The following is a 22,565-nucleotide window of genomic DNA, read 5'->3' on the forward strand; positions in this document are numbered from 1 at the left end:
AGATTTGAATTTCCAAAAGTTGCAGTTTCCCGCTTCTTTTAAATTAATATTTAAAAAATTTAGATAAACAGTACAGCTTCAAAAAAAAGTCTTTATTTTTATAAATATATTTATTTCATTTTTTTTATCAACGTTACAATTTCATTGTAATTATTTATATATATTTTAATATTTGTCATTTTTATTGAGACAAAATTTTAATTAAATTGTAATAATTTATCTTAAAATTACAGTACAAGAAATTCATTTAAATTTCTACTGATTGACAAATTATCCAGTAGTTTTTGAATGTAAATTAAAAAAAAAAATATGATAAACTTAATTAGTTATTCATTAAATAATTTTGTATTTCAAGTTATAAAAAATTATCTTTATAGTTCTTACTTTATATATTCTTTTTAAATTACTCTGAAGTTTTTTTTATACCCACTACTATTTCATAAATTAATCTGTTAATATTACGAATAATTTAATTACCTTTTGACAATTAAAAAAATAAATATGACTGGCAATAAACAAAAACTACAACTACAAAATTTACAAGTAACAAATTTTACTTCCCATAATTCTCTCAACAATTAATTACTTAAAATAAAACGTTCAAAGAAAATTTTTTATGACAAATTAAGCAAGATACTTTTTAAAATCCTCAATCACTACCGTATTTCCCAGTGAATCTTTTTCTCGTGTATAAATCGACGTTTACTTGATGCAAAAACTTTGTTACAAAAAAAACAAACTCTCGATTCATCAACGTCAGTTTTATTTGAAGAATGATCACTTTGTTGATGCATATAAAGCCGACTTTCAGTCGTAAAAGCACAATTACATAAATTACAAATATTTTTGGATATATGATTACGCTTATGTCTATTCAATTTTTGCTTTGTTTCAAATGTACTCTTACAAATGTCACATTTGTGTAAAATAAAGTTTCTTATCCATTTTTTTGAACGACAAAATTTTAATCTTTTTTCTTCTTTTGTTTTAATTGCTTCTGTACCATCATCATGTCTTACATCATCTCTATCATCTTCGATCCGAGATCTAGATTCTTTCTTTTCAATTATTTTTGCAACACTTGCTGGCGCATTATTTTTATCATTAACTTTATCATCGTCATTATTATTCTTTTCAATCCTAGATTTAAATGTCGATTTTTGAATCATGTCTTCATTTACTGGCACATTGATGTCATCATAAACATTATTATTTATTTTCCTACCACGAGATCGACGATCATGAATTTTTTTATGAATTTTCATCAACCCCATGGTATCAAAAGTCTCTGGGCACCAGAAACATTTATATTTTTCTCCATGATCATTAAATGAATGATATGCTAAAGCTTCAAGACTTTTAAAAACTTTATGACACTGATGACATTCAATTATTTTGCGATTATACTTCCGTTTATTACCATTACATACTTCAATTTTTTCATCTTTATCATCAGTTTCTTTTCTTTTTTTCAAATTTAAATCATCGCCATCAACTTTATCATTTTTAGTATTAATTCTTTCAATACTTTTTGCATCATCACTTAATGATGATGCAAAGTCTTCATCAATAACCAGCCTCGAAGCTTCACTTCCACTTATAGAACCAGCTGTCTCTGTCAATTTTTTTTGCTCGCGCGTTATCTGAAATTTAAAATAAAATTCCTCAGACTTAACAATTAATTAACTTGATATGTAATGATAAGTTTAAATGTAGCAGACATACAATTGTTTAATTACATATAAAAACGTCAGATGTTCGCTAACTTTACTATCATATTTAAACGTAATGAATTTTATTTTTTTAAACTCTTACTTGAATTCTACGTTGGATTAATTCTTCATGAAATAATTGCAGTCGTGTCTCTGAATGCTGACACTGGAGCCGGAATTTATATGCAATTTTAGCGTTTTCTATACAATTATTACAAATTAAAAAAGGAATTCCTGTTTCTTCTCGTAACTGAATCCCACCACATTCACGTATTTTTTGTATCAAACCTGGATATTTTTTTTCTACTTTATTGTTGCTAAATATAGGCGTCAAATTACTTGATTCTATGAAACAAATCCTGCAAATTTTGTTTATTTTTTTTGATAGATTTTCTGACACCTCCATTGTTGATATTTTACGATTAGCAAATGTTTCAAACTTCAATATAAATAACAAAGACCTCACGTAGTATTAATAATAATAACAATAATAATAATAGAGGGAAAAAGTGACCACTTGATGTCGCTTAAGTCAAAAAAAAGGTTAATTATAAAATATATATCTATATTTTTAATTATTATGTAAATTAAGATGAGTGTGAATGTAGCAGATGAGACAATTTAAAAATTTGAAATAAATAAAGTAATTAAAATAATGACATTGAAAAAAAAATTCACTATTACGTATCTTGCATTTATCCAAATACGCATTTTTTTATTTTAACTCAGCTCAAATTTTATTCATTTATTATAAATTTAAAAAAATTATAATACTGAAGTTAGCTGACATCTAATTTTCGAAATTTATTCAAAATAAATGACAAAAAAAATATATAGTTTTTCAAATTTTCTACATGTCCATATTCTTAATTTTTTTGTAATTGGTTGAAAAAAAAAACCGTAAATTTTTGACTGCCAACTTTAGGATCATGAAAAATTGCCAATTGTCAGCTACATTCACACTTATGAATTAAGAAATTTTTGTACTATAATATATATTAATTATTAATTATCAGTATATATTTATAATAAATCATAAATTGAACAATATCAATACAAAAAACTTATCTATATGCATAAAGTATGACAATGATTATTAATTTATATATCTAATGATTCGTTCATGGTATAATTAATGTTTTACTTAAAAAAAAAATAAGTAAATAATTATGAGAAATTAATTTGAACTAAATTTAAAATTAACGAATGATCATTAATTTAAACAATTATAATTATTTTTTAATTTATCATGATAATAATTAAAAATTACTACTGTCAGTTTTTAAACAGTAAAAAAAAACTAATGATATATGAAAAAATATTCAAAATTTAAGCGGTAGGTTGTATCAATTTTTCTAATAATTTCTCAACAACTAAATCATCATTTTCTGTCTCTCCATTACTCAGCTCTGTAACTTTTTTCGCTTGATCATCATTACCATCATCATCAGATTCAACATCTTCATTTTCATATTCGACATCAGTTTCAATTGAAGTTGATAAATCTTGAGTTGATAAGTGACTCAGTACGTCACTTATCTCAGAAAATTCTTGTTCTTGTAAACTCTAAACAATAAATTATATTTGAATATTCAAATATTTGTTTCTTAAATTAATAAATATTTTACTGCTAATTAATGACTCCTTCACCTCAAGGTTACTTTGAATTAATTCCTCATGATACAGCTGTAGTGTTGACTCTGAATGTCGACATTGCAGACGAAATTTATAAGATATCTTTGCATTTTCAATACAGTTATCGCAAATCAAAGATGGAATACCTATTTCACTTATGTCTTCACTTAACTCAACGTCACAACATTCGCGTATTTTTTTTACCAAGCCTGGATATTTCGGAGTCTCTTTATCATTTTCAAAAATTGCTGACAAATTATCTGATTCTTCGAAACAAATTCGACAGGTCTTGTGCAATTTTCTTAAAAAATCTAATGATTCTTCCATTGTCTTTCTTAATTTTCTACTGACATAAATTTTTTTTTTATCTAATATTAATAATGTAAAAAATTACTTACCGTTTGATGTCGCTTAAGTCTAATTATATTGAATAGAAAAAATTCTAATTATTTTTAAATTTCTAGACTAAAATTTATTTTTATAAATTAATTTTTATGATACTGAAGATTTATTTATAATTTTAAATTTATCTGATGCCTGCTACATTCACTCATACTGAAATTAGTAGACATCTAATATTTTTTGAATTTTTCCAAGAACGACAAATTTAAAAAAAAAATATTTAAGAAAATTGCACCCGTAGTTTTCAAAATTTTCAAAATGTGCATATTTTTTTTAAAAATTAAGTTGTCGAAAAAAAAGTCTAGAAATTGTAAATTGTCTGCTAACCTCAAAATCATTAAATTTTACTAAAATAAATGAATAATAAATAATATGAAGAGTATATTCATTTTTAATTTCATATTTTATTTAATTATCAATACAAAATAAATTTACATTTTGTAAAAATATTTATATTTTAATAACTTCAAATATTTAAGTACAAATATGAATTTACTATAAAAAACATTCAAAATAAAAAAGACAAATTTTAAATTACTCATTTTTTTTTCTTTTTTTTTTAAATAGTGAAAAAGGTATAAAAATTACATTAGTGTTTAAATATTGAGCATATATTACTAATAACACTTGAGATAGTTATTGCATTATAAAAAAATATTAAATATAATGTAATAAACAGTTTATAAATTTTAAATATATAATCAATAATTATTATATACGATTTAACATCACAAAACAATTAGTAAGAGGACTTGGACTTTGGGGCATAAATTTCTGACAAACAATAACATTTTCATTTTCAATCAAATCCTCACTATCGATACCGTGTTGCTGCTTCATATGTTTGAATAATGGCTTACGGTATAGATAACTCGTACCACAATATTTACAAACTTGTTTTTGGTCCATTCTACCAGTTGATTTACGTCTTGTAGTCGATTTTCTTCTCTTCGAATCGTTTAAATTTTCGTTACTTACGCTCTCATTAATAGAGCTCTCCACCATGGAACTGGAAAATCTCACTGGTCTAGATCTTTTGAAACCAATAAATTCTGATAAACTGTCATCGCTATCTTGGTTAGTAGCTGCAGTCTTAGCTTGCGGTGAACTATCAGCTCCAGTGTCTAAGTCTTGATCAGAGTCATCATTTTTTAAAGATTTTTTAGTTGACTTTTTTTTATTTTTTGATGATTTGTTCATTTTCTTACTTTCAAAATCTTCATCGAACTCTTGACGGACGGTTTTGGGTTTTGATTTTGATTTCTTTGAATTTGAAATCTTAATTGTATCTTTTTTTTTCTTAAACTTATTTTTAGGCACTTTTATATTACTCTTAACATTTTTCTTAATGACTAAAAAATTTTTAGACTTCTTTTTGTTTTTATTCAAATCTTTCTTCTTACTTTTTTTAACGCTATCTTTCGGCAGTTGTCCATCACACAAATTTTCTTCACCATCATCACCACGTTTAGTCTTTGATTTGTTAACTTTTTTCCCCTTGACACTCTGTATTTTTTTATTCTGATTTACTTTATCATCAGAATAATTGCTCGCTACTTCTAAACTATTTTTAGGCACTTGGGTGTCATCACTTGAATCTTGAAAATCATCATCTGGTATTCCAACGCTGTAGTCAATACTCTGAACATTTTCAGGTAATATTTCAATATTATGAGCAACTTCAATGGCTATATCATCTTGTACATCTAGTATCTGATCATAATCAACAGCAATTTTATCAAATCCACTAATTACATTACTAACATTCTGAGATTTACTTTTATTTACTACTTCCTTTGAAACATCTTTCTGTACCTTAACATGCCCATTTACCTTTGAAGATGACACAGGGTAATCAGGAGTAAGATCTCTGGTACAATGAACTTCAACTTCTACTTGAATGCTGTTACTTGATTTGGCTGATTCTTCTTGGTTAACATAGCAATGTTCATCTTCAAGTAAATCAACACTAGACTCTTTAGCCTTAGCTGACCTACGGCGTTTTGATTCAATTAACTTATCAGCAAGAGGTGTATCATCATCACTGTCATTCAATTTATCATTGACAGTGCGAGGCTCCTTAGATCTTGATCTTTTACGTGAAGTTAATTTTTTATCTTTATTACTTATTTTAACATTATCATTATTTGGCACTTGAGGATTATTCTTATAATACTTATTTGGTTTATCAATACTGATATCAATATCTTTAGCAATTATACTGCTGTCAAGGTCTTCAGTACTTGAATCTTGGTCATCAGTACCAACTTCTTCAGCAGTTTTCTCATTGTCCGCTTGATCTTCATTTATTTTTTCTTCCTCAACAACATTTGTAACTATTTCTTCAACCCTGTTTTGTCCTTCATCAGTTAAATTGTCATCCGCAGCAAGTTCTTCTTCTTCTTCTTCAACAATTTTATCAAGTGATCTTTTTGGAATAACAACTTGTATGTCACGGGTGTCATTTACTTCAGTGGCTATTTCTTCACGAACTTGAATAGTTTCATCAAACGCGACTATTTCTTCTTGTACATCAAAAGAATGATCTACTTCTTTAACTTGTGCATCGACAATTTTATCCGATTTACTTCCTCCCACATCCGCGTTATCTTTATCATTATTTACTAAATCATTTTGTTCAGCCGCTAATTTAATTTGTTCTTCGTTAGCTTCTCTATCTTCATCTTTGTTTGGAGAGCTGGCAGTTTTATTGACGTTAATATTATCATTATTATTTAAATTATCATCTACTTGAGCACCTTTAACATTACCATCAATAAAATAACTTTTGTCTCCATCATCTGCATCTGCAAAAATTATTTTAACAGCATATTAATTTCTAGTTAACGTTTGTATAAATTGTTTATCCTTTAGTATCATCATTAACTTCTACAATACCTTTTTCTAAATTATTTTTACTATCATTGGCTTTGCTTATTTGCGCATCAGTCGGTTTTATAAAATTAGCAGTCACTTTTGGAGGTATATTGAGTTTATTAATAATTAAAATATCTTTGTACTTAATTCTAGCCATCTCTAGACGTTGTTCGTAAGACATCTCTTCAATTCTGTCGTCAGTTCCACTTGATTCATCACTAATACTATCTCTAGATGCTTTGTCACCAGTATTATTATTCAAGTTTGAATTATCTGTCATGCTTACATCAGTATTATCGTTTTCACCACCAGCGTTTTTAGCTGATAACCCATTAACCTGATTATCATCAGCAATTTTTTTTGATGCCCCATTAACCTGAACAGCCTCAACATTGTTATCAATTGTCTCGGTATTTTTATTTTTATCTTCAGTATCTGCATTTAATTTCCCAGCTTCTTTTATATATTTATCAATTTTAGTTGACTCGCAGATTTTTATTATTTTTTTGACTTTAGAACTTTCAACTTCGGCATTTGAGTTCTAAAAATAAATAATTAACATATCAATAAATTCATCAATCAATAAATAAATAAATTAATTAATTAATTAATGAGTGTAAATGTAGCAGACTAGACAGTTTATAAATTTTGAATAAATAAATAAATTTAAATTAAATTTTTTAAATGCACGTAATTTTCCAATTATGTAAATATGCGCTTTTAAATTTTCATTGACAAATTAATTATAAAAAAAAAAATGAAAAAAATGCACATGTAGAAAATTAAAAAAACTATAAGTGCAATTTTTTCAAATATTTTTTTTTATTATTTATGGTTTTGAAAAATAATAAAAAAATTATTAGACGTGGGCGAACGAGTTGTTCAAAAATTTAAAAAATTGACGATTGTCAGCTGCATTGACACTCATATGAATTAGTATTTGATAATTACCAAACAATCACATCGGTCTGTGTGTTTTTCCAGTCGACAATATGATGAATTAGAACGCTGGCATACTAAGCGAAAATCATACGCGGCATTGAGTTTGGTAACACAGTCATTGCATATAAACGATGATAATTCATCATATTCATTTATTTCAATCCCGCAACATATGAATATTTTTCGATAAAGATCAAAAAAATGTTCTCTCCCTTGTTTATTACAAAAAATCGGTGACAATTTTGCTGATTCTCTTAAACAAAGTCTACATGTTCCAGTCATTTTTGTGATTTTAACCACAACACGTGTGTCCACAAATATCTCTAACGACACACGATCATAACTGGCATTCATTGTAGCAAAAAAAAAGTAACAATAATAATCGTAATTTTGAGTAGGCCAGAAGATGGCAGCAGTCGGTAATTTTTGATGGACTTTTTTTTTAATTACAATTTTAAAAAAAACTTTTTTTCACCGACCACTAAACTCCGAATTTTATTTATACGCGCACAATTTAAAAACGCGCACGTTTGTGATTAAAAAATATTAAATTTGTCTAAATGTATGAATATGTAATACATGTAGACATTTTTTTTTTTTAAACTGTTAAATTTATTCATCACTGTTTTTGAATAATTATAATTAATAACACTAATTAAATAAAATGTTAACAGGTGATAGATTTAACCAATAAATAAAATATTTAAGATGACACGAAGTGACACTGACGAAAACTCACGTCCGAATGAAAATTAAGTTTATTTTACGGGGGTTATTTCTTGTTATTACTATTTAACAGTGATGGTAAGTTTAGTGGGATAGAATAATGAGTTTAACGATGATTGGATCCCCTCTGATGAACTTTTTCCACGTCTTACACTTCCTATATACATTAGGAAGTAAAATGTATATAAATGTTTTTAGATCTGACCTTTTAGAGGCTCAGGTTCAGGAAGTTGATTGTCTTGTCCGTATACGTAGACCCTAAATGCTTTGGACTTTGAGACTGTTATTTATGACGCCCTAAAGATTTAGTAGTAAGTATACAAACTATTATCAATTTAAGAACAATAGCAACAGTAAACGTGACAATAAGTCTGTCTGTGGATTAACATCTTCTATCTTTCTCATTTTTTCCCATTACATGTACGTTAGATACTTTTAAATTAACAGCCCAAGTCTGAGCAAACGCACGTGCACAAATTACTACATTAATGTCTTGTCTATATCTTGTATAGTAGATAAGAAAATTATGACATCTTAATATTATTTTAAGTATTAATTAATTACATACTTTAATAACTAAATATACTGTTTTTAAATATAAATAAAACATTCAGTCTTTCGCGCAATTATTTAAATTTAGATAATTTAATCGATGAACTAATTTATAATTATGTAGGACAACTAAAGTTTGATTTTAATTTTATTATGTCATTTATTTATTTTTTACTTGATAATTTATTTAAAAAAAAAAAAATGATAAATAAATTTAAGGCCTAAGAAGAATATTTTTTTAAATTTAGAAAAAAATGTTTGAAAATAAATTTTATTCAGTAAATATTTGGAAAAAAATATATAAAATATGTAAAAGTAAGAAAATTTTAAATAATATTTTATTACGAAACCGGCCAGTTGGTCAGGTCTGGACATCTGTTTAGCAGTTCCATAAATGGCTAAGTTTTTTTTCCCTTAAATTGAAAGCATTAACTATACATTTCTTTTCGCAGAATCTCATTGTTTAGTATAAGAGGGTGAAGATTTACGCCGATACTTAAACTAGTATGAACTAGTCAGGTAGTAAGTGAAATGACGTCGTCTTCATGACGCAGGTCCTTGGGTTTTTGCATTCACTGTATGACTATAGCTTGGAAAATAAATATATACTGTATATCTATGAAGACAACAAAATATACATAATATTTAAGAACGGTTTCAGATGATTTTGTCCCAGCTTTTCTCTGAAATAAAAGCTCTAAGCGCAAAATAAAGACACAGACCCGATGCTTTACTCTATGAACTAGCGAAGTGCACTTGAATTTTTTGATAACTTCCATTTGTTTACGAGAAAAGCTTGGACAAAGTTCCTATTTAATGTACAAGTGCAACAGAGATAGTACCGTTTATCCAGTTGAGTGCGAATAGAGAAACAAATGAAAACGCGTCTTAAACACCAAATGTATAATGGATCACTGACTGATAAAAATCTTAGAGAGTAATTACATTTTTAATAATCATTTAGAAACAGTACGCACGTATTTGTTTGAAGAAGCAAAGTATACTTTCGTACTTTGCGATAAAAAAAAAAATATTTAAATTTTATTGTTTATTTATTTAAAAAAGTATTTTATCAAGTATTAAAAATTTTACTCACTGTCATTTAGACGAATATTAAAATTTAAGCAGATTATGCGCATTAAAATAATTTATTAATGAAATACTTTTTTAACTTCCCGCTAAGAAAAAATCGACGATTTTCGAAAAATTCGGGAAGTTATTGTTTTCACCTCGATTTTTGAAAATCGAGTTTTCATCAGATGTCGACGTTTTGAGGTCCTAGGAAGCTATTCCAAACGGACTCGAAAATATTTGCAAATTACGAAAAAAAAAAAAATTTTTCTTTAGTTTTTTATTGATTTCTCAAAAACGACTTATACGATCGACTTCAAAATCTAATCAGCTCTAGTACTCAATGAAACGCGTCGATTGCCACCTCAAACATCAAAATCGGATCATTCGTTTGCAAGATATCGTTGGAGAAAGAAATGGTGAAAAACGGTTTTTTCTAAATATTTTTGAAACGACTGACGCGATCGATTTCAAATTTTCATCAGCTCTAGAATTCAATAAAACGCGCCGATTGCCACCTCATACGTCAAAATCGATTAATTAGTTTGAAAGGTATCGGCGTTGAAAAGTTAAAAAAATAACATTTTATGTTATTTTTTCTGGATAAATCATAATATAACCTACTACAATGTGTCTGAAATCATACTAACTCATCCTTTATATGGTTTCTTTCGATCATATAATGTCATCGAACTTGGTTTTTAGTTTAAATCATATTATCAATAATAAAATCGATAAAACGTAGTTTTTAATATTTTTCTCATATTTTTATATTTTTTTCATATTTTTATATTTTTAATATTTTTTCATATTTGATTGTTTCTTACATGAGTCAAAACTCATTTAAATCTTGATTTTGATACCTGGCATTGATTTCTGCTTCAATACACTTATTTTATTGAACATAATCAGGAATTAAATTTTAAAAACCGCTTCATTGATGATTTTCGATTCTTAAATTTCCAAACTTCAGCATAACAGGTAACTTGTTAGAGCTTGAAAAAATCGTAAAAAAACAATTGCGTGCGATAGGATTTTCGAGCTCGAAGAGCTCGAAAATATATCTACACTAAGGTTTTCGAGCTCTTTGAGGTCGAAAACAGCGGGAAGTTTTGGGGCTGGCCCGCAGGGCCAACCGGCGCCCAGATTTTTTTTTTTCATTATTAAAGTTTCGATTCTTATTTTGAATTTACAATCAATGTTATCTCGTATTACGATGATTAGTCAATGAGTCTGAGATTTTTTTTTATAGTATAGATTTTAATTATAGTTATTACTGATATAAAATATATCTTTAAATGTAATTGCGTATTGTATATATTTATATATAGCAAGATATAGACAACGTATTCTAAGTAATGCGTCGGATACTAAAAAATGATGTTATCAATGATTCGGCGATACAAATATACAGCGTGCATTATTATTATTATTATTATTATTTAAGAAAAATATATTAAAAATTGATTAAAATTCATCAAAGCATGCTACTTTGATTTATTATTTATTTGGTTGTTTATTATTTATGACGCCCTAAAGATTCAATAGTAGAGGTATGATACATAATTTAATTAATTATTATTTTAAATTATAATACAATTAATGTACCTGTCGATCGTAAAAATGGTTTTTTTCAGGTAACCATATGCAGAGACTCGATTCAAAATGTCCATTCTTTGTACAGTTTTCTTTTACGTTTGGCACTTTCCTCTTACCACTTCTTCATATTTTGGTCAGAAACTTTATCTAGTTCGTCTTCTCTGTCTTAAGATTTATCATATTGGCTGCTTAACTCTTCTGCCGTTTTGCGGTCGTTTTCTGAGGCTTTAATTGCCATTTTCTTCTTTTTATTTCCGGCGTTATTGGTATATTGACTTTGATTTCATAAGGATAAATTCGTGCAATCTGTAAAAGAGAAATGTTTGAAAATTTGCTAACAATAGATTAAATTTACACTCACTTCATTATTTTTATTGTCCATTTTTCTAGTGGATCTTCCCTCTTTGGAAGTTTGAGCGCGAATGAAAAAGAATACTTACTTGCAAATATGCCTAGGAATGTTAAAATATTTTAATTGGAAAATAAATCAATAAGGGGGTATAATAAATTTTTCAAAGGATTGATGACTATTAAGAACGTTGGGCTTTAATTTGACTTTTGATTGAGTTCAAATAGCTATTTGGGATGGAGGATGAAAAATTTAAACCTAGTGACATCTATAGATAAACTATCAAATTTTAATTACTTGTTTTCTAGCTTATCGGCGGCGCGGTTTTATTAAAGTTTTTGAATATTGTGCTGGTTTAAGTAACATCACAAGATAGTCCTTATTTATATATTTTGAATTACTGTTGCTAATTTTATTGATAAAAAATGTATGAGATGAAGCCTGTCAGATTTGATTTCATAAATTGTCTTTAATATTAAAATTAAATGAGTTGAGATTTTGGAGTGTACATTTGATATTATGGATTTATATTTATTTATTTGTATATCTATATATCAGAAAGAATAGAAAATGGAAAAAAAAAATACAATTTTTTTTTCTTTTTCTTTTTTTTTATTTTCAAAATCAAATTTACTTATCAATTCATCATAATCTAAATATGTTACAATTTTTTCCCAACAGCCATATTAGTATATTTTTAAACAAAGAATAAAGCAATTAATTGAACCAGTATTCGTGGTCGAATAGGTAACACTCTTGTCTGCGTTTTATCATAACTATAAATAGAAAGGGGATTAACAAAAAAAATAAATACTCATTTAAATAGTCGATAATTAACCGACTTAATGGCCACAAATATTTATTAAATTATACAACAATAATTTTAATAATTTAATTAATAAATGTCCGCTTGGAAAATAATTTTTTTAGATTTTATTTAAACATTTTATAAATTAAATCTTTAGATATTTTTTTTTTTATTATCATAATTTCGCGGGTTTTTACTCAATAACTTACCGATATTCAAAGGGTGCATTCGGACATTATTCTCTAACTTTAGGTCTAGCCAAGCGTTGCCATTTAGCGAGAGCTAGACCTAGAGCATTTTCGAATACACCCTAATTAATATATCTGTTGACAAAAATAATTTTTAATAAAATGATTAAATTTGACGTTAATTTACTGCCCGAATTAGAATGCAAATTCACTTCAAAAGTTGACTAGAGAAAAGTTGTCGTTAATTTTCAGGCACATTCTATGTCAATTTATTGTTAATTTGACTTGAAAAATTGTTAAGTATATTTTTGTATCGTCAAATTGTAGACAATTTTATGTATAAATTTGCTTACCTTCTGAAATGGTAAGAAGGAACATTACCGACTTTTTTTTTCGTTTAATAAATTTACCATCCCAAGTAGCACATTTGCCTACTTGCCTTTGAGACATCTATAAGATATCAGTTTTTAGGCAACTTTTTGACAAATTGACAAGACAACGATATGTTGACAAAACGATCAGAAATTTATGTCCCCGAAAAAATATCTACTTAAAAGACTTAACAGAAGTGACGAGAAAAAGTGGTGAAATTAGACATCTAAATTACCTCTTAATTGAAATAAGACAGGAAAAACAATACAACTCGGGTCTGTCTCCAGAACCAACATTTGCATGTCGTATTTATACCAAAAAAGGTGGCTTTGTGACAAAAAAAAATTTTTCTCATCCTTTTAAAAGATATCTTTAATAAATTTTAAAGTTGAATCTGTGTTACTGAATTATTTAAATTAAAGAAAGATTCGGGCAGCAGATTTCAGGTAATATTAACAACAAGTTATCGTGAATTTCAAGCAAAAGTGGCTCTTAGGGGATATACAAACTCTATTATCAGTTTAAGAATACTCATTGTCATTAATGCCTGGCGCCCTATTCAGTTAAGATTCTATATCTATAATTTGGGGGACCGGGCATTAATGACAACGAGTGAACAATAGCAGCAGCAGCAGACGTGACAATAAGTCTGTCTGTGGATTAACATCTTCTATCTTTCTCATTTTTTCCCATTACATGTACGTTAGATACTTTTAAATTAACAGCCCAAGTCTGAGCAAACGCACGTGCACAAATTACTACATTAATGTCTTGTCTATATCTTGTATAGTAGATTTAGATAATTTTAAATTTAGATAATTTAATCGATGGACTAATTTATAATTATGTAGGACAACTAAAGTTTGATTTTAATTTTATTATGTCATTTATTTATTTTTTACTTGATAATTTATTTAAAAAAAAAAAAATGATAAATAAATTTAATGATAAATAAAAAATGATAATTAAATTTAAATGATAAATTTAATACTTTGAACTTAAAAGCTCAAGTGTAAGCGCTGCTCATAATTTCTGACCACACTGATCACAGTTCATTTAAAAGTCGGACGTCTTCCGCATAAGTGATTTTGGAAATACAGAGTGCTAAGTTACTGTAAAGCAACGAACTTGTGTAATTAAATACGTCTTTCATAAACATTACGTTGAAAGTATTTAATTTATTGTGTGTCATAAGATTAAAAGAATTCAAGTTATTGATCTAAAGCGTTTTTTTTAAAGTTATACGTCTTTTAAATAAAGTGATTTTTAAATAAATGCAAAGCTTGTTAAATTACTGAGAAGCTAAAAAATAAAATTTAAACTAAGTGATAACTCTATCGTCCACACTTGGTAAAAGAAATTATTTGAGTTTTTATTTCGGTCCAATAACAATCAAAGAGGTATTGATCGAAATGTCGTCAATTACAAAAGGTCACTTGATGTCTGCAATTTTTGAAAGTGATACTAAAAAGTGTAAAAAATTATTGAAATCAAGTAAAGTGTTACAACTTCCTATTCTACGTGGTGAATATAATATTTTCAAAATGGCAGTGAGGCGTAAACGTGTAAAGGCGGCTGAGTTATTGGCTAAAAATTGCATTAAAATAAGACATAAAAAATTGGATTGTTTTTTGAACACCCTGCTCCACGATGCTGTTCGATTGGGACAGCTTAAAGTTGTTAAAATACTTGTGAGTAAAGGTGCTGATGTAAATGCAAGCATTAGAAATGGGATGACTCCTCTTCACATTGCAACTAAACGTGGATATCTCAAGATTATGGATTATCTTCTACGTAATGGTGCAGATGTGAATGCAAGATGTACAGGACCTTATTGTGTTAGATTTACGCCCCTACACTTCGCTTGCGAATCGAAAAATCTTAAATATGCGAAATTATTACTAAAACATAATGCTTCTGTTATTCCAACAAACAATGATGTTCATCCGATTCATATTTCGGTTTGTTCTCTTTATTTAAAAATGACTCAATTGTTATTGGACTATGGCGCAAGTATGGCTGTTAACAAACGATTTCATTTGGATCATTTTCAAATCAAAGGTTTTACAATGGGTTTCAATGCTCGAGGATATACGAGGAGAGAAGAAGCTACAGTACGATACGGGGATGACAATTTAACTTTATTACACCACGCAGTTACTCGTCATTCTATACCTATGGCAAAATTATTATTGGCATATGGAGCAGATGTAAATATTTTAAGCAATACTGGTTTATCTCCATTGTCAGATGCTGTAGTAGACCATAATATTCAAATGGTTAAGCTCTTATTAAAAAACGGAGCTCTTGTAAACTACGATTTTGATGGCTGTAAAAAGATAGTAATAAAAAAAGTTATTAAAGACCGAGACGGTATAAATATATATTATTGTAAATCACAGTATAATTTAGCCGATAAAAAATTAGAAATCATCAAATTACTAATTGATGCAGGAGCTAGCAGCAAGGTATCAGATGGTGACCATAGTCTTCTCTTTTACTGTATTTGGTTCGGGTATAGAGAAATTGTTAACTATCTTCTGTATCACACCGATTTCAATTTCTTTTTTGTACAGAGCTATCCAGTCTGTCTTGCTCTTTTTAATGAAGATCTTATAGATGAAACTCCAGAGATTGCCAATGACACAGAGTATATCACAAAACGGAAGCTCGAATTTAAAGAACTTCTATACGACTTGTTAACAGATTATCATTCGAAATATTTTTTAGGTTTCCCGGTAGATATCGAGAGAAGTTATCAAGACTTGATTGTAAGTCCATTTAATCTTGAAATCACAGAAGAAGAACATAAGGATAGAGTTGAACAAATAAAAAAAAAAATTAAAGGAGTTGTGCATGATTTAAAACGTGAAAAAATTGGTGATAGTTATATTACTTTTTATCATATTCTTACTGTAGAAACGTACCAATTAATAAGGTTTGGATTAAATGAAGATTTTAGAGCGTTACGTATAGATGATTACAAAGAAAAATATTCTATACATTTTAATTTTCTAAAAGCTAGGATACGATATGCCGTTAACAACAGCGTATCACTGGAAAAATATAATAAATTTGTTTATTTTTTATTCAAAAATGTACTACCATATGACTGTTGCGAAAAAATTGTTACATATTTAGATTATATTAAATTTCAAACTAGACCTGATGTTTTAAGTAAATAAAAAAAAAAAAACAATAAAAAAAAAATGGTTTCTTTATTTCTATTCCTTATCCTTTTTGTTATATATATATATATATATATATGAAAATAAATAAATATAAATACATAATATTAAATATACAACCCAAAATCTCAACTCATTTAATTTTAAGATTAAAGACAATTCATAAAGTCAAATCTGACAGGCTTTATCTCATATATTTTTTATCGAGAAAATTAGTTAACAACAGTAATCAAAAATGTATAAATAAGAACTGTCATGTGATGTTAAGTAAACCAGAAATATTTAAAAACTAAAATACCTTATTAGCCGACAATTTGACAACCAGTTGGAAAAAAAATTGCGGTTAATTTTTCCTCAATTTAAAGGTAACTTTTTGTACTAGAAAAAAAAAAAACCCTAATAAGAGTTTCCTTGAATTTTTCATTAAATGTCCGTCAACTTCGGACTTTTCCGTTTTTGACGACAATTTGTATACAATTTTTGAAGTGAATTTGTATTTTAATTCGGGTGGTAAATTTACGTCAAATTGTACAGGAAGTTGTATACAAATTGTCATCATAAAGGGAAAAACCAGAAGTTGACAGACATTTGACGAAATATCGAAGGAAACTTTTGTAAAGTAAACTTTTACTAAGCAAATTGTGGTATTAGGGTCCACATTACTTCAGTCATTAAATTAATATTTAATTAATTATCAGCAATTTAAAATACATAACTAATTTTTTTGAATAACTCAATAAATACATTTTAATTTAAATATTTATCGCTGCCATTAAATTGCTCTCCTTTTTTTTCTGTCAAGGAATATTCAAAAACTTCAAATTAAAACAAAGCCGCCGATAAACTAGAAAACAAGTAATGAAAAACGATAATTTATCTATAGATGTCACTAGGTTTGAATTTTCTATCCTCCATTCATTCATGATTTACGTTTATTCATCAATACATCTTTCGCACATCAATAATAACATTTACTATTTAATTTTTTTCTTTATTTATATTATTTACAAAAAAATAAAAAACAAAATAACAGTTATCAGATAATTATTAACCAGTTGAAAAAAAAATTTAGTAAACAACCGATGATCTGAGTCATAGGTGGCATTGAATTTCTGATATGTATTCAGAGTTGAATTGCGTGTGTGCATATGTGTGTGTGCAGCATAGGAGGAATTAACAATTATTTGTCAATAGTAGAATATATGAATATTGACAAGTGATATTGCATACTAAACTGGTTACTGTTGATTTGATACCACCACATACGTTGACACGACAGAGAAGAGAGGCGCTGGTAACTTTCGATATCATCTGGTATGTCGGATGTCCTTGTAATTGTGATACATATGTCAGTCTGTCAGCAGAAACGTAGCAAAATTGTTTTCATAAAATTAATCCGATATATTTACTAAACATCTATTGTATCATTTTTTTATTTCATTTATTTATTAAATATTTTCACTCTATTTTTGAATTTAAATTCTGAGTAAACCATTAATTTAATTATCTCTTGTTTTTTTCGGTCAGTGTCATCATTATTTTGTAGTAAACATGGAATTACAACAACAAATTTCCGAAATGAGAGAGAAATTTTTCAAGAAATTAGACGACGAAGGTAAATTATTTTTTAAAAATTGTTTTTATGATTTAAAATTTAAAAAGTAATAAATTTAAATTTAAATTGTTAATAAAAAAAAAATGATTGTCGATTTAATTTAAAGTTAATAATTTTTTGCCCTTTGGACAACTGAGAACAAAGGTCGATGTGTACAAGTTCATTAATCAATCACCAGACTTTATTGGAGTTATTTTTAAAACGATCGTTAAATTGTTTTTTTTTTCTTTTTTTTTTTATTATTTCAATGTCCAATATTATAATTTTAATTACGTCATTGCTAATTACTTATTATATTTATTTATTTAAATTTTTACGAAGGTAATAATTTCCATGCTGATGATATTGCTCGAGTTAAAACGAGAGATGAATGGTTGAAAAGATTCCTGGAGCACAGCGAATTTAAAGTTGATGATGCTGTTAATATGATGTGGACTAGCTGTGAATGGAGACAAAAAGTTGGAGCTAATGGTGATATATTTTTTTTATAAGTCACCTTAATCTTAATCTTTATATTTTTTTATTTATTCACTGTAATGATACATAAATATTTATAGATATAAATGAGGATAACGTAAGACGCGAATATTTAGAAGATGGAATTTTTTTTGGTTATGGAAAAGACAAAGACAACAAAACTTTGTTTGTTATCCGTTCAAAGTTACATGTTAGAGGTGCTAGAGACTTTGAAGAATTGCAGCGGTGCATTATTTATTGGCTTGAAAGACTTGAAAGGTAACTAATTTTATCTTGTTCATGGTTCCGATCCCTAATTAATTAATTAAGTTGAAGGCTACAGGGATAAGTTGGCTCCAGTTGGTTATTTAATAACATTATTTTACGTAACGTTTGGCAAATTTATTCTTTCTCCATCACGCGATCATGTTAAGTATTGATACCGTCGATCTTGATTAATTGCCTTACCATTTGTTTTTAACTAAGTCTACAATTAACATTTTTTTAATTAAAACATAAAATATGCAATTTACTTACTGTAAAAAATTAGCGGAGTGAATACAGAGCAGACTGTCTATTTAATTCCTTTGGAGTGAAATTCACTTCGGAGGGAAGTTTAATTTAGTATTAAAACTCCGAACGGGAGTAAATACAGATTGAAATAAAATCCAGATCACTACGAAATTACTCAGCTGAAAAAATAAATTCTTAATTAACTCCGTAGGCAGAGTAATTTTTTTTTAACTCCAGGATTCAGAATGATGGAGCCCTCGTGCATTTATATGATTTTTCACCAACTCTGCATTTGAAAATTTAAATTCTCGTCGCATGTATGGTAAAAAATAAGTTGTTCTTAACTAATCAACATATTCCTCGGAACCTTCAACTTAATATACTAATTTTATATTAATTAGTTTATTCTATTATAATCAGTTAATAATCTGAATAATTAATTTTTATTTAGAGAAGGCAATGGCGAACAAATAACGTTATTCTTTGATATGAGTGATACCGGTCTATCTAACACAGATTTAGAATTTATAAAATATATAATAAATCTTCTCAAACATTATTATCCAAATTTCCTAAACAATATTATTTTACTTGATTTGCCGTGGGTCCTAAACGCAGCCCTAAAAATAATTAAATCGTGGCTGCCACCTCAAGCGATACCAAAAATAAAACAAGTTAATAAAACCGGACTAAAAGATCTAGTTGATGCCAGTGTCGCTTTAAAAAGCTGGGGAGGAAACAGTGAATATGTTTTTAAATTTGTACCAGAAGTTCGTAATAATTCACCGGTATTAAATGGAAAATTGGACAACAAAAAAGTTCATTTTGCTGAGGGTTCTCCTTTGAACGAGATGCCATCAACTGGATTTGGTGATCAGTCGATGGAAGAGTCAAGTAATTTTACTATTTGATTATTAGTTTAATAAATTATTAATTTAATTATTTTTCCAGTGCTCGCTATTACTCCAGAGGTTATTTCATTTAATAAAGAAGGTCCAGAAATAATTGGGACTATTGTTTTAAAAAATATAACACCTGAGAAGTTTCTTTCATACAAGGTAACTTTTAATAATAATTATTCTTTTTTTATTTAAATATTTTTATTCACTCATTAATATTACAGATAAAAACAACAGCACCTGAAAAATTCAGAGTACGTCGAAGTACTGGTGTATTATTACCAGGACAGCAAGCAACAGTAACAGTTTCATTACAACCTGGGTTTAATTTACGCGCTTTATTACATCAAGACAAATTTTTAGTGATGTGTCTTCCTATTAAGGACTCGAAGATGACTGCCGAAGAATTAACAGACTTCTGGAAGGTAAACTTAATTTTTTTTTAACATTAACTTGATTATTAATAATAAATAATTAACTTTAACAAATTAATATTTAGATTAATGGAAAATCAGCTGAGCAGCATAAAGTATTTTGCCGTGATGTGATGAATGAATCGACGTCTATTTTATCTTCAAGTCTAAGTAATAATGAGAGAACCTCGGATTCGTTACATGCAAAAGTAATTATTTCAAATAAATAAATTTGAATATTAATTACTAATTATTCATATTAATTTTTTTTTAAATTTATTTAGATTGCACACCTAGAAGAATGTCATGGTAAATTACATAAAGAATTACGAAACGTCAAACACGTGATGATCATATCAATAATATGGACCGTAGTCGCTGCAATAGCAATTGTTTATGTTTTACGCTCAGATATTGAACAAGTTCTAGGTAATGATCAAAGTTGCCACAGTCATCCGCACATTTAATACGAGGCCTGTGACTGCTAGTTTAAAAAAAAGGATTAATTCTACTGATGAAAAAAATAAATTTATATCTGAAATTTGTCGTAAAATATTTCGCGCCACGAAAAAACCGTAATCAAGATTTAAATATTTAAATGCCTTGTAAATATATATTAATTTTTTTTTTATCAAAGCATTTATATCCATTCCTTTTATACTGATAATTTTTTGTTGTTAACTTCCTCTTCATTATTCAATTTATACAACAGATTCATAAGTATATTATTAAAAAATTATAAATAATTATAGTTATAAATAAACGCGATGTGAAGAGGAAATATTTTTATAAGCTTTTTCTATCAATATTTATATAAATAATTAATAATAAATTCCGTGTGATAACGCGCAAATAAAATTTACACAATTATAATATTTATGAATGTAATTAATAATATAGCTCACAAATTTATTGAACTGTTAAAAAAATAATTAACTAATTATACGTAACTATATTTTATAATCTATTGAAAAATAATTTATATCGCTCGATTGTACCGAGTGATGCTGATAATTAAAATCTTTGTAATTTGTATAAAAAAAAAAAAGTCTGTTAAAAAATTACATAAAATCAATGAGTTATGAAACAACTATTCTATAATTTATTTACCCAAACCCAATTGTTATTTATTTTACTGCATGTAATAATTCTTTTTTTTTTATAAAGTAACCTAAGGAGGCAAGATACCCAATATGGGTCATGTCCCAAATATACAGTTTTTTAATATTAATTTAATGAATTAAATTGAGTGTGAGTATATGAATCTGCTGAGAAAAAATATGAAGTAATTATCAAATTAATTTATCAATAAATTTAATTAGAAACAGTAATCCAAAATGTGTAAGAACTTTCATGTGATGTTAATTAATAAACCATCAATATTCAAAAACTTGAAAGTAAAATAAAGCCGCCGATAAGCTAGAAAACAAATAATAAAAAACGATAATTTATCTATTGATGTCACTGGGTTTAAATTTTTGATCCTCCATTCGTTCATAATTTACGTTTATTCATCAATTAAATTTTTTCCTTTGTTTATATTATTTATAAAAACAAAATAACAGTAATCAGATAATAATTAAACAGCTGAAATTAATAAAATTAGTAAATAAACGATGATCTGAGTCATAGGTGGCATTGAATCGTTACTGATTTATATTTATAGTTTAATTGCGTATTTATGTGTGTATGTAACATAGTAGGGATTAATGAGTATAAGTGTAGTAGACATCAGTCAATTTTTAAAAAAATATTCATTTAAAAAATTAATAAGTTCATTTTTAAAAATATTTACTCTGCCAGGTAGCAAAATGACGTCTTGATTTTTGAACGAGTTCCTACTCATGATTTGGACGTCTCTTCAACATCTTAAAGAAGTCTTTTAGAAATTCTCAAGATGTCAAATGAGCCACCTAGTGAACTCAGTAAGACGTCTTTAAAAAGAGTTCTATTTTCTGGCTTCGTAAATAAGACTTCAGTATGAGTTGACCATGACGTCCTTAAGGATCTCCTAATTTTGACGATAAAGAAGTTTAAGAATGAATACATTTAGACGTCACAAAATTGACGTCTCATTTATGAAGTCTTCAAGAACTCTTAATTAAGAGTTCTTAAAAATGACACCTTTAAAAAATCATTATAAGACTTCTTGCCGCTTTCAAAAAGACGTAAAGCAGTCATTGCGACTTGAATGCTGTCTGGGCTACTTCTTTATAATTTTAAATTTGTAGGAATTAATAATTATTTG

At 27.3% G+C, this 22,565-nt stretch overlaps 5 protein-coding genes across 6 annotated transcripts; 2 read left to right on the forward strand and 3 right to left on the reverse strand.

Annotated features, from left to right (window-relative positions):
• Positions 1–357: 357 nt before the first annotated feature.
• Positions 358–2,226, reverse strand: LOC103572562 (zinc finger protein 845). Its single transcript, XM_008551210.2, has 2 exons — positions 1,816–2,226; positions 358–1,643 (listed from the first exon to the last, which is right to left on the reverse strand). Exons 1-2 carry the CDS (start codon positions 2,116–2,118, stop codon positions 657–659), a joined length of 1,290 nt encoding a protein of 429 aa, XP_008549432.1. The 5' UTR covers positions 2,119–2,226; the 3' UTR covers positions 358–656.
• A 753-nt stretch (positions 2,227–2,979) lies between these two features.
• On the reverse strand, positions 2,980–3,692 carry LOC103572573 (uncharacterized). The gene is made up of 2 exons (XM_008551221.2): positions 3,363–3,692; positions 2,980–3,278 (listed from the first exon to the last, which is right to left on the reverse strand). The coding sequence occupies exons 1-2, from the start codon at positions 3,672–3,674 to the stop codon at positions 3,042–3,044; spliced, it is 549 nt and encodes a 182-aa protein (XP_008549443.1). The 5' UTR covers positions 3,675–3,692; the 3' UTR covers positions 2,980–3,041.
• A 607-nt stretch (positions 3,693–4,299) lies between these two features.
• On the reverse strand, positions 4,300–8,525 carry LOC103572585 (probable WRKY transcription factor protein 1). The gene is made up of 3 exons (XM_008551232.3): positions 7,578–8,525; positions 6,648–7,167; positions 4,300–6,556 (listed from the first exon to the last, which is right to left on the reverse strand). The coding sequence occupies exons 1-3, from the start codon at positions 7,920–7,922 to the stop codon at positions 4,461–4,463; spliced, it is 2,961 nt and encodes a 986-aa protein (XP_008549454.1). The 5' UTR covers positions 7,923–8,525; the 3' UTR covers positions 4,300–4,460.
• A 6,252-nt stretch (positions 8,526–14,777) lies between these two features.
• On the forward strand, positions 14,778–16,167 carry LOC128667984 (putative ankyrin repeat protein RF_0381). The gene is made up of 3 exons (XM_053740016.1): positions 14,778–15,701; positions 15,810–16,004; positions 16,153–16,167. The coding sequence occupies exons 1-3, from the start codon at positions 14,778–14,780 to the stop codon at positions 16,165–16,167; spliced, it is 1,134 nt and encodes a 377-aa protein (XP_053595991.1).
• Positions 16,168–17,362: 1,195 nt separating this feature from the next.
• Positions 17,363–21,032, forward strand: LOC103572597 (motile sperm domain-containing protein 2). Of its 2 annotated transcripts, XM_008551253.3 has the most exons (9): positions 17,363–17,735; positions 17,949–18,036; positions 18,358–18,507; positions 18,594–18,771; positions 19,457–19,899; positions 19,957–20,063; positions 20,129–20,329; positions 20,404–20,526; positions 20,602–21,030. In XM_008551253.3, exons 2-9 carry the CDS (start codon positions 17,973–17,975, stop codon positions 20,782–20,784), a joined length of 1,449 nt encoding a protein of 482 aa, XP_008549475.1. In that variant the 5' UTR covers positions 17,363–17,735; positions 17,949–17,972; the 3' UTR covers positions 20,785–21,030. The 2 variants fall into 2 exon arrangements, with proteins under 2 accessions (XP_008549475.1, XP_053595777.1); XM_053739802.1 differs by lacking the exon at positions 17,363–17,735 and having other exon boundaries at positions 17,930–18,036; positions 20,602–21,032.
• The last annotated feature ends 1,533 nt before the right edge of the window (positions 21,033–22,565 follow it).

Source organism: Microplitis demolitor, chromosome 6 (genome assembly GCF_026212275.2).
Source record: "Microplitis demolitor isolate Queensland-Clemson2020A chromosome 6, iyMicDemo2.1a, whole genome shotgun sequence".
In the NCBI taxonomy this organism is placed as follows: Eukaryota; Metazoa; Arthropoda; class Insecta; order Hymenoptera; family Braconidae; genus Microplitis; species Microplitis demolitor.